The sequence below is a fragment of the Callorhinus ursinus genome, unplaced genomic scaffold (genome assembly GCF_003265705.2).
Source record: "Callorhinus ursinus isolate GAN/ISIS: 27379988/994484 unplaced genomic scaffold, GSC_fseal_2.0 scaffold4, whole genome shotgun sequence".
Classification (NCBI taxonomy): Eukaryota; Metazoa; Chordata; class Mammalia; order Carnivora; family Otariidae; genus Callorhinus; species Callorhinus ursinus.
Window position 1 is genome coordinate 71,427,482 of NW_027397066.1, and position 15,666 is coordinate 71,443,147.

Genomic DNA, 15,666 nt, shown 5'->3' on the forward strand with positions numbered 1-15,666 from the left:
AAATACAGTTTTATTGCTAAAGAATTTAAGGTATTCTAATTCTTTTTTTTTTAAGATTTTATTTATTTATTTTTGACTCAGAGAGAGAGACAGCGAGAGAGGGAACACAAGCAGGGGGAGTGGGAGAGGGAGAGGCAGACTCCCCGCTGAGCAGAGAGCCCGACGTGGGGCTCGATCCCAGGACCCTGGGATCATGACCTGAGCCGAAGGCAGATGCTCAACAACCGAGCCACCCAGGCGCCCCTCTAATTCTTTTCAAGCTGGTAATCCATGTCTGTAATATCTACTTACTGATCCAAATATTTTTTCAAAATATCTTTTCTCTTAATATATATTAATTTGTTTAGCTATCACCACAGCCCTGTAAGGTAACTATTAGGTCATAGAAGCTCCTACTCTACATATAAATAAAACCCAAATTGTTAGTTACACAGGTTAGAGAAAAAGCAGAGAGCACCTCTTTGGGATAATTCTTTCGCGAAGAAGAGAACAAAACCACTGGCCTCCTGAGCAATTTCAAATGATGAAAAAGTGGCAACACGTTTATGTCAAAAATACAAATTAAAATAAATCCAATGCCCTATTTCTCCAGAAAACATCTGAAGAAACTGCTAAACCTCTTCTTTACTTCTCTGGATTCTTCTACCAAGAATTGTAATGGTTAGATATCCAATTCCTCTTTAAAATTCCAGTTGCAGACAGGTTTTCCAATACTTTTTCCAAATACTTCCCACTGCACAACACAAAAGGTCCATGGGCAATAGATCCTGTGACCTATATTCTGTGCTTGGTAAAAATATGCCACCTATAATGGGTACAAATCATCAATTACTAGCAAGCTTGGAAACAAGTGAGAGACCACCACACCCTTCAGAGAAAGTAAAAAGAAAAACAGTGACATAACTCTGGAAATAAGCTGCCATAATAATCGTAACGCAGAGTAACACTATCTGATTCCATACAGGAGATAATTTATTTTACTTGAGTGAGGAATTGACTTTTATGCTTATTCTTTCTTTCATAAACAATCAGACATCAAAACAGATTCGACTTAAGCTACTGCAACTTTCCTCATATCCTTATGGTAAAATAGGGATAATACCACCCCACTTTTTGAGGCAGAAGTCTGCATCCATGCTTTAAAACACAGAGCACAGTGCCTGGCACAGAACAGCTTTCTACACAGAACAGCTCTCTATAAGGAGAACTCTGCAGTCTTTGACAGTACTGAGCATATACATTCAGAGCATGCTAGAGCCCATTACTAAGTCTCATCATGAAAAAATATTTGTAAGGGCACATGATGACTAAAACTTGGTAAGGTAAACTAACATAAGTGCTAACCATATAACAGAAAAAACCGAGTGTCATCCACCTCCCCATGGCAAACAAATCAAAAAATATAAAGGAAAACTTATTCACAAGCAACAAAAGCAAAAAACAGATAACCTCGACTACATCAAAATTTTAAAACTTTTGTGTATCAAAGGACACTCTCAACAGTGAAAAGATGACCCACAGAAGGTCAGAAAATACTTGCAAATTTATATCTGATAAGGGGTTAATATCCAGAATATATAAAGAACACTTACAGTTCAACAATTTAAAAATCCAATTAAAAAATGGGCAAAGGATTTGAATAGACATTTCTCCAAAGAAGATACACAAATGGCCAATAAGCACATGAGAAGGTTCTCAACATCACTAATCATTAGGGGAATGCAAATCAAAAACCACATGAGCTATCACCTGACACCAATTGGGATGGTTATTATTACTTAAAAGAAAAAAAACAAACAAACAGAAAATAACATTTGGTAATGTTGTAGAGGAATTGAAACCCTTGTGCCCCACTGGTAGGAATGCAAAATGATACAGCTGCTGTGGAAGATAGAATATTTCATAGAATTACCAAATAATCCAGGAGTTCTACTTCTGGGTAAAAATCCAAAAGAATTTAAAGCAGAGATTCAAACAGATATTTGTACATCCACATTCATAGCAACATTGCTCAATTAGGAGTAAAGGGCAGGCCACTCCAAGATGGGTCACTTTGACATGAAAATTATTTTGAGTTAAAAGCAATCAGGACCCGGCAGACTCAGGAAAAGCTTTTTATCTCACGGCACCTGGGTGGCTCAGTCAGTTAGGCATCTGCCTTCAGCTGAGGTCATGGTCCTGGGGTCCTGGGATCAAGCCCTGCGTCGGGCTCCCTGCTTGGTGGGAAGTCTGCTTCTCCCTTTCCCTCTGTCTCCTGCTCCCCCTGCTTGTGCTCTTGCTCTCTCTTTTTCTCTCTCTGTCAAATAAATAAAATTTTTTAAAAAAGCTTCTTATCTCCCCCACAACTGCCTAAATTTAAATTGGAAAGGAGAGCCTTTTAAGAAGAGAGCTATTAAGAAAGATGCCTCTTTGCCTAAGAAACTTATCTGCATAAGAGGGCAACCTTTGTTTTCCAAACATCATCTCCCACACCTTCCTGCTAAAATCTTTCTCCCCTTACCCTACCCAGCCTTCTCCTTAGCTCATATAAGCATCATGTTGTCTCACTGCTTTTGGAATTTGCATGTCTGTGTGGATTCCCTCTATATATGCTATTAAACTCGGTTTTCTCCTGTTAATTTGTCTCATGTCAATGTGATTCTCAGTCCTACTAGAAGGACTCTGAATGACAGAGGAAATTCTTCCTCCCCAACATTCACAACAGCCAAAAGGTAGAAATAACCCGTGTCCAAGGACAGAGAAATGCATAAACAAAATATGGTATATCCATGCAATGGAATATTATTCAGCCTTTAAAAGAAAAGATATCCTGACATATGCTACAACATGGATGAACGTTGAAGATACTATGCTAAGGAAAATAAGCCAGTCACCAACAGACAAATACTGTATGATTCCACTTATATGAGTACCTTGAGTAGTCAAATTCAGAGACAGTAAGTATAATGGTGGCTTCCAGGCACTAAAGAAAGTGAGAATGAGGAATTTTTGTTCAATAGGTACAGAGATGCAGTTTGGGAAGATGAAAAGTTCTGGAGTTGGATGGTTGTGATAGTTGCATGATACCGTGAACGTACTGGGGATCCTGGGCGGCTCAGTCAGTTAAATATCTGACTCTTGATTTTGGATCAGGTCATGATCTCAGGGTCATGAGATCAAGCTCCAAGTGAGGCTCTGCACTCAGCGCAGAGTCTGCTCGAAATTCTCTCTCTCCCTCTACCCCTCCCCCGTTCGCATGCTCTCTCTCTCTCTCTCTAAATAAATAAGATCTTTAAAAAAATAATGTGAATGTATTTAATATCACTGAACTGTATGCTTAAAACTGGTTAAGAAGGTAAAAATTAGGGCGCCTGGGTGGCTCAGTTGGTTAAGCGACTGCCTTCAGCTCAGGTCATGATCCTGGAGTCCCAGGATCGAGTCCCACATCGGGCTCCCTGCTCGGTGGTGAGTCTGCTTCTCCCTCTGACCCTCTTCCCTCTCGTGCTCTCTATCTCTCATTCTCTCTCTCAAATAAATAAATAAAATCTTTAAAAAAAATTTAAAAAAAGAAGGTAAAAATTAATTACCTGTAGAGTCTGTATAAATTACCACCATACACACACACACACACACACACACACGCATTCAGCTTGCAGTTCATTGACTTATCCCCCTCCTCAGTTTATCCTGTACTTGTCTCAAATTCAAATTCTTAATGGATTTTCATTAGCTAGAAAGTTGTAACAGCACTTTCTCAAAATCAAGATCCAAATTTACTTACCTATTCTGGATTCCTGTAGGATCATTTTTTAGATCATAGAAAATAGCACCAATAACAAATCCCAGGATGACTGTTACAATTATCTTTCCAAAAAGAAAAAGAAAAACAAGTGTTAAAACTTAACACACCATTTATTATTATAAGACATAAGTCTACATAATCAAATCTCTTCATTGAGATAGATACTTCAAGTGGTTCAGACAAAGTCCTTGAGTGAATATAAAACAGTGTATGTTATTAGACGCTTTCTAAAGTAAAAAATAATTGATTTGTGTGTTGGGGAGGCTGATAGAACACAGTAGACCCCTGGAATGCCAAGGTTCCTCCCAGTGATTCACCAGGCCAGTTCAAGGTCCAATTCAGGCCACCAGGCCTGGGAGGGCCATATACAATAGGGGAACAATGCAAGCGCCTGGCTAGGTCATTTGAGGAATAAAGTCCAAATGGATAAGAGTTCTGACCTGAACTCTCAACCTTTTGTGCTAGTGAACATGCAGTTTTGTTTTGTTTTTTTAAGATTTTATTTATTTATTTGAGAGAGAGAGAATGAGAGAGAGAGAAAGCACATGAGGGGGGAAGGGTCAGAGGGAGAAGCAGACTCCCCGCTGAGCAGGCAGCCTGATGCGGGACTCGATCCCGGGACTCCAGGATCATGACCTGAGCCAAAGGCAGACGCTTAACCAACTGAGCCACCCAGGCGCCCCGTGAACATGCAGTTTTATATTTCAAGAGGTTCAAATAAAAACAGGGTATCTTTACTCTTACCATTATAAATAAATAAAAATTTTCAAACACACATAAAAAAATTCTAACAATTTATTCTGCGTGATGAGGAAGCAGGGGTAAGCTGACCGCCGACCTGACCCAGGGGGCAGGGCAGGCCTGCACTGGAAAAGCGCAATGTCACCGCCACCGAAGCATTCAACCAGCTCTTTCTGAAGGTACTCAAATGCTTCCACTACCCATTCTCTTGTCACAGCTTCTCTAGCAACCTCCATCCAAGGTCCTACAGACAACAGTGTACAACTAAGCTGCCAATTCTTTGCCACTCTTACCTACATCCGCTTCCTCGATCTGTTTGGGGACTCCTAAGAAGACTACATAAACATCACTTTTGTTTTTAAGATTGATAAAATTGTCTCTTAAGGACACTTCTAAGCAAAGGATTAAGGGTTGTACTGTGATAGAATTTATTTAAAATTAATTAAAATTCTATTTATTGGGGCTTCTGGGTGGCTCAGTTGTTAAGGGTCTGCCTTCGGCTCAGGTCATGGTCCCAGGGTCCTGGGATGGAGCCCCGCATCGGGCTCCCTGCTCTGCGGGAAGCCTGCTTCTCCCTCTCCCACTCCCACTGCTTGTGTTCCCTCTCTCGCTGTGTCTCTCTTTCTGTCAAATAAATAAATAAAGTCTTTAGAAAAGAAAATTCTACTTATTGTACTTTTATATTGCATTGAATATAAAAATAGAAGGAATGGTTATCTAAAGAAAACAAAAGGGCGCCTGGGTGGCTCAGTCGTTAAGCGTCTGCCTTCGGCTCAGGTCATGATCCCAGGGTCCTGGGATCGAGTCCCACATCGGGCTCCCTGCTCAGCAGGAAGCCTGCTTCTCCCTCTCCCACTCCCCCTGCTTGTGTTCCTGCTCTCGCTGTCTCTCTCTGTCAAATAAATAAATAAAATCTTAAAAAAAAAGAAAGAAAACAAAATACCCCACCATGTACCTTGGAAACTTCAAAGTTAAAAAAAAAAAAATCTCAGTACTACAACAGTGTAATGGTATTAAGACTTGAAATTTTTTACAAGTCTATTCTGGCATGAAGCAAACCAAACTGGAAAAGAGGATAATGATCTGTGAAGGCTAGTTTGTGAAGACCACAGTCTGGAAAAAAGTATGATCTGAGATGTCTTCAAAATTCCTGTGCTAATAAGACAGTCAGAAATCTGGAAAAAAATCTATTGCCTTGGTATAATTTTCATTACCCTCAGAACATACTGCACTTTATGCCAACAGTTCAAACTTCCAAAATAAACAATGATGACTCCATTACCAATACACATGTGTGCATGTGTATATACACAAGTCTACTTTCAGACAATAGAACTTTAGGAATGTTCAGACTTTTTATTTTATTTTATTTTTTAAGATTTTATTTGTTTATTTGACAGAGAGAGACACAGCGAGAGCAGGAACACAAGTGGGGGGAGTGGGAGAGGGAGAAGCAGGCTTCCCGCCGAGCAGGGAGCCTGATGCGGGGCTCGATCCCAGGACACGGGGATCATGACCCGAGCCGAAGGCAGACGCTTAACCATCTGAGCCACCCAGGCACGCCGGAATGTTCAGACTTTTTAAACTGGACAATCTACATGCTTGTTTCTTTTGTATTCAAATATTTGATTTCCTATAGTAACAGACTGGACTGTCAGTCTTATCATTAGGATGTTTACTAAAGGTTTCAAAGTTCTAAAAGAATGTTCAAGTCAGCTTTCAAACACATTGACAAAATGATTAATCTCGTAATTTTGTCATGCTTTCACAAGGGGCATCTAGGTTATTCTTTCTTGCATTACAGAAAAGAAAAAAAACAAGCAAGCTAAACATTGCTCAACAGAGTGCACAAAGACACTATCTGTGAGTTCTGTGCACCTGGTCTCTTAACAGAAGGGGAAAAAAATTCCCGAAATATGTTATTCTTTCTTGTTCAAATGTGTTTAGCAATATTATCTCAAGGTGAGTTCTGAGGGATAATTATGGCCATCACTCAAAAAACTAATCCTTAGTCAAATGTTAAATACACCAATGGAAAAATTAATCTCGGGGCGCCTGGGTGGCTCAGTCGTTGAGCGTCTGCCTTCGGCTCAGGTCTTGATCCCAGGGTCCTGGGATCGAGCCCCACATCGGGCTCCCTGCTCCGTGGGAAGCCTGCTTCTCCCTCTCCCACTCCCCCTGCTTGTGTTCCCTCTCTCGCTGTGTCTCTCTCTGTCAAATAAATAAATAAAATCTTAAAAAAAGAAAAGAAAAATTAATCTCTAAGAGTTATAACAGGGTGTTCCAAATAGATTTGATCAGAAAAACCCATGGCACATTAAATGAACATTAAATCCTTTTATACCGATGATCCACTTACTCCAGGATCATCCGAATACAACCTTTGGTTAAATGGTATTATCAGAAGCAAAGTCTGAATCACATAAATGACTAGCTGAAATCTAAGTATGGCTGTAATATTACCAATACGAGCTTTATCAGCAGGAAGCCGTAAAGCAGTTTAATAGCCTCACATTCAAACTCTTAAAGAAGTAAACAACATACATGCAAGATTGAAAACACTAAACCAAAGGTCAGCCAGCTAGGGTCCACAGGCCAAACATCGCCTGTCACCTATTTCTGTTTAGCCCTCCAGCTAAGAACAGGTTTTACTACCTTTTTAATGGTTGGGGGAAAAAAGAGTGAGAGAAGAAGACTATTTCTTGCCACATGAAATTTAAATGAAATTCTAATTTGTGTCCATCGGTAAAATTTTATTGGAACATAGCTATGTTCATTTGTTTATGTATTAACTATAGCTCCTTTCTTGCTAAAATGGCAGAGTTGTCTCAGAGTACCTGAGACAAAGACCACCCGGCCAGCAAAGCCAAAAATATACACTATCTAGCCCTTTACAAAAAAGGTTTGCCTGCTCCTGCCCTAAGTTAACATTCCAGTATGTACAAATATGAATAGGTAATGCTCAGAGAGATGCCGTATTCTATCTTTGTTCTACAACATTGCCATGAATCTGAGCATTATTAGGACTCCTTTTGTGGAACTGAGTTCACTGAGGAGGCAAGCAGGGTGAACATGCAACTTGGAGGCACTAGGCCTGGGTCTGCACCTGAAGAAAGCCTAGCAACAAAAGGTGCAGAATCATGCTGTGTTAGAAATAGCTCCACATTCTAGAAGGGGGAACCCTCTTGCTCTGTTGGTGGGAATGCAAACTGGTACAGCCACTCCGGAAGACAGTATGGCGGTTCCTCAAAAAGTTAAAAATAGAACTACCTTATGACCCAGCAACTGCACCATTGTTATTATTATTTACCCAAAGAATACAAAAACACTAATTCAAAGGGATGCATGCAACCCTATGTTTATAGCAGCATTATCTACTATAGCCAAATTATGGAAAGAGCCCAAGTGTCCATCGACTGAAGAATGGATAAAGAAGATGTGGTATATACAATGGAATATTACTCATCCTAAAAAAGAATGAAATCTTGCCATTTGCACAACATAGATGGAGCTAGAGAGTATTATGCTAAGCGAAATAAAATAGTCAGAGAAAGACAAATACCATATGATTTCACTCATATGTGGAATTTAAGAAACAAAATCATAGGGGAAAACAGAGAGAGGCAAACCAAGAAACAGACTCTTAACTATAGGGAACAAAGTGATGGTTACCAGAGGGGAGGTGGGAGGGGAATGGGTGAAATAGGTGATGGGGATGAAGGAGGGCACTTGCGATGAGTACAGGGTGTTGTATGGAAGTGTTGAATCACTATATTGCACATCTGAAACTAATAATACACTGTATATTACCTAACTAGAATTTATTTTTTTAAAAGATTTATTTATTTATTTGAGAGAGAGAGAGAGAGCAAGCATGAGAGGGAAGAAGGTCAGAGGGAGAAGCAGGCCCCCCGCTAAGCTGGAAGCCCGATGTGGGACTCGATCCTGGGACCCTAGGATCATGACCTGAGCCGAAGGCAGTCGCTTAACCAACTGAGCCACCCAGGTGCCCTTAACTAACTAGAATTTAAATAAAAACTTAAAAAAAAAAAAAAAAAAAAAAAAAAAAAAGAACTCCACATTCTAATCACATCCTGCCCAGAACTACTATATATGTGACTTGGACAAGACACTTATAAGCCACTTTCAGAAAAAGGAGAATTTTACATTATTTTCAAAGTAAAAATATATAATGTATAAATCACGCTAAAGAATCAACTCCATTACATTATCTCACTGTTGAAACAATGGGTAAACAAGGTTGACTTATTTATCAGACTTGTTTCCAAATGATATCAAATCTACTCTAAAAGAATAAAAATTTAACTTTGATTGATAGCACACAGAAGTGTTCATATTCTGACAGAAATACAAAATAATAGCAGCAAAAATGTTTGGAGCAATTAGCAGTATGTCTCACAGAGGGACAGAGATTCTTGGTACTAATACTTAAAAGGCAACAGTACTGAAGTATGAAAATTCTGGTGCATGTGGTAAGAAGTCAATCATATCTTTTATTTTTAAGATTTATTTATTTGAGAGAGAGAGAGAGATCTCACACATGCATGGGGCGGGATGGGGGGCCAGAGGGAGAGAGAGTCTTAAGCAGACTCTACACTGAACGTGTGAGCCCAACTCGAGGCTCAATCTCCCAACTGTGAGATCACAGCCCAAGCTGAAACCAAGAGTCAGCCGCTCAACTGACTATGCCACCCAGGTGCCCCAAGAAGTCAGTAATATCTTATTAGTGCCAACAACATGCCATCTTTTGGTACTCAACAGAGATTCAATGACTGATAATGAATAAAATCAACCACCCCCAAAATAACTGGCTAAACTGATTTCCTTAGAAAGGTTGGACCAATGAACTGGGAATACTAGGGTTTTGTAGGACAGAGCACCTGAGAATACAGAACAGTAAAGGGGTATTAATCAACAACTACCAACAAAGCCAGCCAAACGAGGCAAAGAACACGATTTCCTCTTCATCAAAAGAAAAGTTAATCTGACAGTGAATAGCCTTATTTAACAGGCTTCAAGCCTGCTTACTACGTTGTGTTAACTGCCAACTGTTTTAGGTACCTAGTGCTTTCCTAAGATGAGAACCCTAAAATGAAGAAGGTCAATGATGGGGAAGAGCGCTTGCACACAGGCTCTTCCCTGAGACAGCAGCTGACCCCTGTGACCTTCAGGTGCATTCAGTGAATCTAGATGGAGGCTTCCCTGACCGCCTGACTTCAAATGCAATCAACTCCTTTCTGCTCTCTCCCTCTCTCCCATTCTCCTTTCCTTCTCTCTTCTCTTCCTTTCTCCCCGACTGTGCTTAACCTTTCTCCATAGCTCCTTCTACCATATGACTTGCTATCTAGTTCATTACTGTATGAATTTGTCATCTGTCACACCTCATAGGAAAACAAGCTCTATGAGAACAGGGGTTTTATTTTCGCCCATTTTGTTCACCACTGTATACAAGCTCCCAAAATGCCACACACGGTCAATGAGAATTTGCTGAATGAGTCAGGAAACGGATGCATGCAGCCACCAGAAAATCCTAAATGTGGCTAAACATTTCCTTTATTTCACAATTTTTGAAGAAAAGATTTTTCAACAAAGATTGCCCATTCCAGCTAGTTTAAATCAACAAAAAGTCTTAATTAAGTAGTCAAAAGAAAAAAAAAAACCACACACACCAAAAAAAGTTTTCCATAGTAAAAATTTCATGGTGTTTCACTTGTTCTGTTGGCTGTTTTTATATTCCAAATGGAGTGGGGATAAATAAATGGAAGCTTGGGCAGAAGATAAGCATAATCCCAAAACAGATTACACCAGAACCTAATGTTCCCACATGAGTATGTCCCAGAATAATCAGAAGAATCTGTCAGGTTACCTGAGCTATAGAGGCCTGGGGATTGCCCAGTAAGTTTTTGAATGAACGTTTGGAAATCCATCTGAGTTGATGACAGAAGGAGGTGGCATAGGTGATCTCGTTAAAGGTTGAGCTCTTCCTCTTATGACCCTTTACGAGTCGATCTAACTCATCTTTCGTTTTTCTGCAAAAGTCAGAGTTGCCATAAAACTCAGCTATTTTTTCTATGAGTGGAGATCTTCTCTTGGAAGGCTCTTCAGTCTCCTTGACTTTGGAACAAAAGTAGATAAAGAACGGAAACATTATTAATAAAATAACAACTGATTTAGCCCATTTTTCTGTAACCCCTTGCTTAGATTCTTCCCTGACATCTTAATTCTAACACTTGAGTATAAAAAATTATTAGATCTGTCATTGCTTTACAACATTAGAAAAATATAGTTAATTGGCCGACGGTGTCCGTAAATTTATGAATACAGCAAACCTACTGACCTTTTCCTAACTACAACATTTGAACCCTAATTTTTTTAAAATAAACTTCTTACCATAGGGAGTTACAATTCCTAATATACAAACCTGGTCCTTTTTTTCTTCTATATGCAAATATATAAATTGCCAAGTTTCTTATTTCACAACATTATATAAACAATGGGCATTTTTTTAAATGAAACTTCCCCTTAGAAGTGACACTATCACATAAATACTCATTTATACATTAAATAAAAAATATAGCAACCATGGAAAACAAAATCTATGTTGACCAATACTATAGAGTGAATGTTTGTGTTCCCTCAAGATTTATATGCTGAAACCCAATCCCCAAGGTGATGATATTTGAAGGGTGATTAAGTCATGAGAGTGCAGCCCTCATGAATGAGATTAGAACCCTCACAAAAGAGGCCCCTCTTCACTTCCATCATGTGAGGAGGCAGAGAAGACGGTCACCCATCTTTGAACCAGGAAGCGGGTTCTCAACAGACACCAAGTCTGTAGGTACCTTCACCCTACACCTTGGACTTCCAGCTCCAGAACTGTGAAAAATAAATGATTATTGTTTAAGCCACCTAGTCTAAGGTATCTTTGTTACGGCAGCCCAAACAGACTAAGACAACTGTTATCAGGGTTCAGCATTAATATAAATTCACAAAGCCATGTTTTACTGAGCTGCCACATGGCTAACCTTCAGCCAATTCAGTTCGGCAATAATCTGTGACTCTCAACAGATTCACATACCTTCACCGTCTTGGTCCTCTCTGTTTAATATCACAGCAGAGGAGTCTCCATTAATGACATCCAGGAAGAAGTCTGCGGGGTTATTATAAGGCTCACAATGGTAACCTACAAAAAGAAGGCAACTCAGGTATATAAACTTGATGGTCTTGGAAAGTAAAAACTCACTTTCAGGGGTGAGAGAGGTGAGGCAGGGGAAGAGAATCAACTTCTCCCTCATCTTTTTTCTCTTCTTTCACTGATTTATCCTTCCTTTTTATGTATTCAATCACATGACATTTCAACAACGCTCCATCTTCCAGAAAAACAACATACTCAAAACCAACCTTGAACTCCCAAAATATCTTAAGTTAATATCTGGTCCTTACCAATTATAATTCATGAGACCTGAAACAGCTAACAGTATGCTCTGATGCTTATCAGAACCGCTTCCAAAATCTAAATATAGGTCCAAGGGGAAGAAATTGAGTTAAAAAAAAAAAAAAGCTGTAGCTAGGACTAACGCTCCTCAAAGCAAGGCAAGAAGCAAAGAATGCTAAGGCACAGCAAGATGGCACTTGGGAAAGGCCAAGGGGTGTATTCTGTTCTCCCCGTTCACCAGGGGACTGCCAAATGATCATTTGTTGTGCTGTCATAATTCCAATAATAGAGAACAAATCCCCAGAGCAGCACTCCCAAGAGAATATGACTGGCACCACACAAGTAAATGCTTATCTCAACTTCTGTAGCATGATCCTCTGAACTCAACTTGGCCTGTAGTCTATTAGGCTCATCTCCTCTAAACTCCCTAGACCTGTGTGTGCCTGTTAACTTTAAATGAGAGAGATTAAACAAAAATTTTAAAAAGATGGCTAGTGAACATCTAAAACTATATTTGGAGTCATGGAGCTCCGTCTATAATCCTATCCAAATATCTCTAAAGTGAAACACTACTGCATGAGTCATAAAACAAAAATTATATATTTCCATTCTAAATAGAACCAGGCAGCTCAAAACTGTCAGAAGTGTGAGCCCTTCAAAGTAAGACTCACAATGAGTCATTCTATTGACTGGTAAGTCACCCATACCCCCTCAAGGCCTAAATCTGTAATTTAATGTTACTAGAAAATTTTAAGTAGCATCTTCATGAACCCCCACCAAAGCAGACCAGCATCCCATACAAGGGAATAAAATGAGAAAGCCTGATCCATAATCTGGACAAGAAGACAAACTATTTGGGGATATTATTAGGCCTTTTAAAAAATGTTCGCCTGAGAGATAACTGGTTATGAGGCCAACATATTTACTGAACTGTTAGGGAAAGGTTGCCAGAACTGGGAAGAGAATCAGATACAGACCCAGTAGAAATATTCATACATAGGCAGGCATAGTCAAATAGGACAGGAAAGAGATCTAAAGAACAAGCTAGCACTGTAAAGTGAAGAAAACCTCTAGCACCAAACTAACCAAAGATGTTCTGGAGTGGCAGAAGCCATAGGATGTCTACTCAAAGACCAAACAGCACTCCTAAGAGCCCTCCTTTGCTCTCTTTCAGGATTCTATTAATAAAGGATCTTACTGTGTGAAAAAGTCAAGCATACCCACTGATGCAAAGTACCCCAAGGCCTCCTGGGCAGGCCCATGGAACATTAGTCTTCCCGAGGCCAACAAGGTGAGGCTATCAAACAACTTGAAGATAGAATAACGAGGCTGATGAATGGAGAAGATGATTGTTCGTCCCTGTTCAGACATCCTAAGTTAAAAGCGAAAAAATAAAAGTCATTAAACATCTGAAACGTGAACATCATGGCAACTTTATTCCTGCCTTCAGATCATCTGTTCTTAGTTTGACTTGATTTTCTCTTACTAACTTCTCATTTCATATTATCTGATAGTTAGGAGACCTAAATTCAGCGCTTTTATGAAACACCAGGGTTTCTAAAGTGTGGTCCATGGGCAGTCACCATCATCCAGGATATTAATGAAAAATGCAAATCCCTGGACAGTCTTCTCAGACCTACTGGGCAAGTGAATCCATATTTCTTTTTTTTTTTTTAACTTTAACATGCTCTACTAGAAATTTAATATTCATTTTATGTATTCATTATAAAGTACTCTTAGTTCAATTATAAAATTTAAGTTTTGGGTTTTTTCTTTTAAACAGAAAATACAAGTACGGGCTTCTAATTTATGTTATATTTGGATAGACTGATTTACACAAATCCTAATGTGATGGGCTACCAAATACTTGGCACCTCTAAGCAGTAAAAGTTACATCAAAAAGATAATAGTAATGTTCTTACCAGTATTAATAGAAACTTACATATAAAAACTATTTGAAACTTTTAAGTCATAAAACACCAGGCCAAAAGTTTTTCTCAACCTCTTCTTTCCTAAGCATAACTACGTCTCCTCAATGGGGGTAGTTTCGTGACAATGCCAAAATTTCACAGGAAGGTGGGCACATGGGCCTTTCCCTCCTCATTATAAGTTAATTTGTTAGGACTTATGGTGGCCACATGATGTTTCAAATACTAGTAGAAAACAAATGAGTCGACTTAGGAACACAAAAAATAAATTGTGATATAAAGAATAAGGGATGAAACATTTCAATAAGCTCAGATATGACATGATGATACTATCACAGGCCTGAGTATCTTCTTTATCTCCTAAATAAGTTGAGCCCCCAACAGGAAAAAGGTCACCTCACAGAGAACGCTATGAGATTTTTAAGTCGCTAGACTCCTTTCCATCTTCTCTTCCTCATCAGCTCTTGATACTGCTGTCAAATTCTACAAAATTCAACATCCATCTTCACTTAACACATTAGTGTGCCCCAAATTCATCCAAGATGTTAAAAAGAAGGGAAGACAATCTACTAGGATTAGCCATAACTGTCCATAGTTGCAATTTCAAAACATAGAAGATGCAAATGTGGGAAAACCTCCTTTAGTATCAAGCATAGCTTCAGGCATCAGGGTGTTGAAAGCGGGAGAAAGTAGGTCCACGAGGGTGTCTTGCTTTTGTGCACTTATCTGAGGTGCTATTTCCAGAGAAGGAGCTCCTTTATAGAGTGTGCCCAAGATGGATTTCTCTAAGTTGCTCTCAGAGTTGTCCAGCTGCCCTCACCAATAAGTCAGTCTTTGTAGGTTGATAGAAACCACCAGTCAAAGCAGATGCAAATGGATTGTGGGGAAGACTTCTTTAGTATCTAACATAGGTGTAGTGCTGCGGTTTCTCGGGCTGTGCCTGCAGCACCTGAGCGGTAGCGGCCGGGGGCGCCGAGGAAGCTGCGGAGCCGCCGGGCCCGGGGTCCTTCGACATGGTCCTGTCTTCCTGCCTCTTCCTGAATCCATATTTCTAACAAGCACCCATGTAATCTGTAAGTACACTCAAGCTTGGAAACATATCATGGACTAAATATTAAAATGATGGTTGGATGCCCCATTCTCACTGATCATTGAAATCCCCTGGCTCTTTAGGAATTGGTTTTCATTCTTTTGCCCTAATGGTACAATTAACATTACTGAGTACTTACTATGCCTTTGCTATATACTTTCATACTTTTCTCAATTCTCACAATACTGTTACAAGGCAGTACTAATATTATTACCTTTATGTTACGGATAAGACTTAGATGGCTGAGCGACCGGCCCTAAGTGTCACAGTTAGTAAGGGGTGGGCCTGGGATTTGATCCCTGGTCTGATTCCAAGGCCAAAACATTGCTAAACTACCTTTACACAAGAAGTACTACTCATGGATAGAAGAAACAAAGGCCAAAATCACTGCTGAAAACCTGTCATTATTGAAAATATTTTGTGAGAGGTATCGTGTCAATTTAAGCATTTTCTAAGCACTTACTACATGTTAGCAGTGGGTTCAAGCTTGCTCTGCTTCAAAGGGGATCAGGCCAGCAGATCCAACCATTTCAGTACAGCGTGGAATAAAAGAAGCTGAGGGTTCCTTATAAGCAAAATGGAAGACCATAACCCGGTCTGAAGATAACGTAAGTAGTGCATCAAAGGGGCCAACCAGAGTAAGCCAAGAAGAGAAAATGTAGTCATGGGG

The 15,666-nt window shown here is 39.6% G+C and overlaps 1 protein-coding gene across 6 annotated transcripts in view; it reads right to left on the bottom strand.

Annotated features, from left to right (window-relative positions):
* ABCG2 (ATP binding cassette subfamily G member 2 (JR blood group)) overlaps positions 1-15,666 on the bottom strand; it is a 138,028-nt gene that overhangs the window by 12,537 nt on the left and 109,825 nt on the right. For all 6 annotated transcript variants that reach the window (XR_012377973.1, XM_025873410.2, XM_025873411.2 and 3 more), the window contains 4 exons: positions 13,199-13,350; positions 11,622-11,726; positions 10,410-10,657; positions 3,761-3,843 (listed from right to left, as the gene is read on the bottom strand). Coding sequence is in view for 5 of the 6 variants with exons in the window: in XM_025873410.2 (XP_025729195.1) it covers positions 3,761-3,843; positions 10,410-10,657; positions 11,622-11,726; positions 13,199-13,350 (588 nt within the window). In the remaining variant the exon portion in view is untranslated. The remainder of the gene's footprint in view (positions 1-3,760; positions 3,844-10,409; positions 10,658-11,621; positions 11,727-13,198; positions 13,351-15,666) is intronic.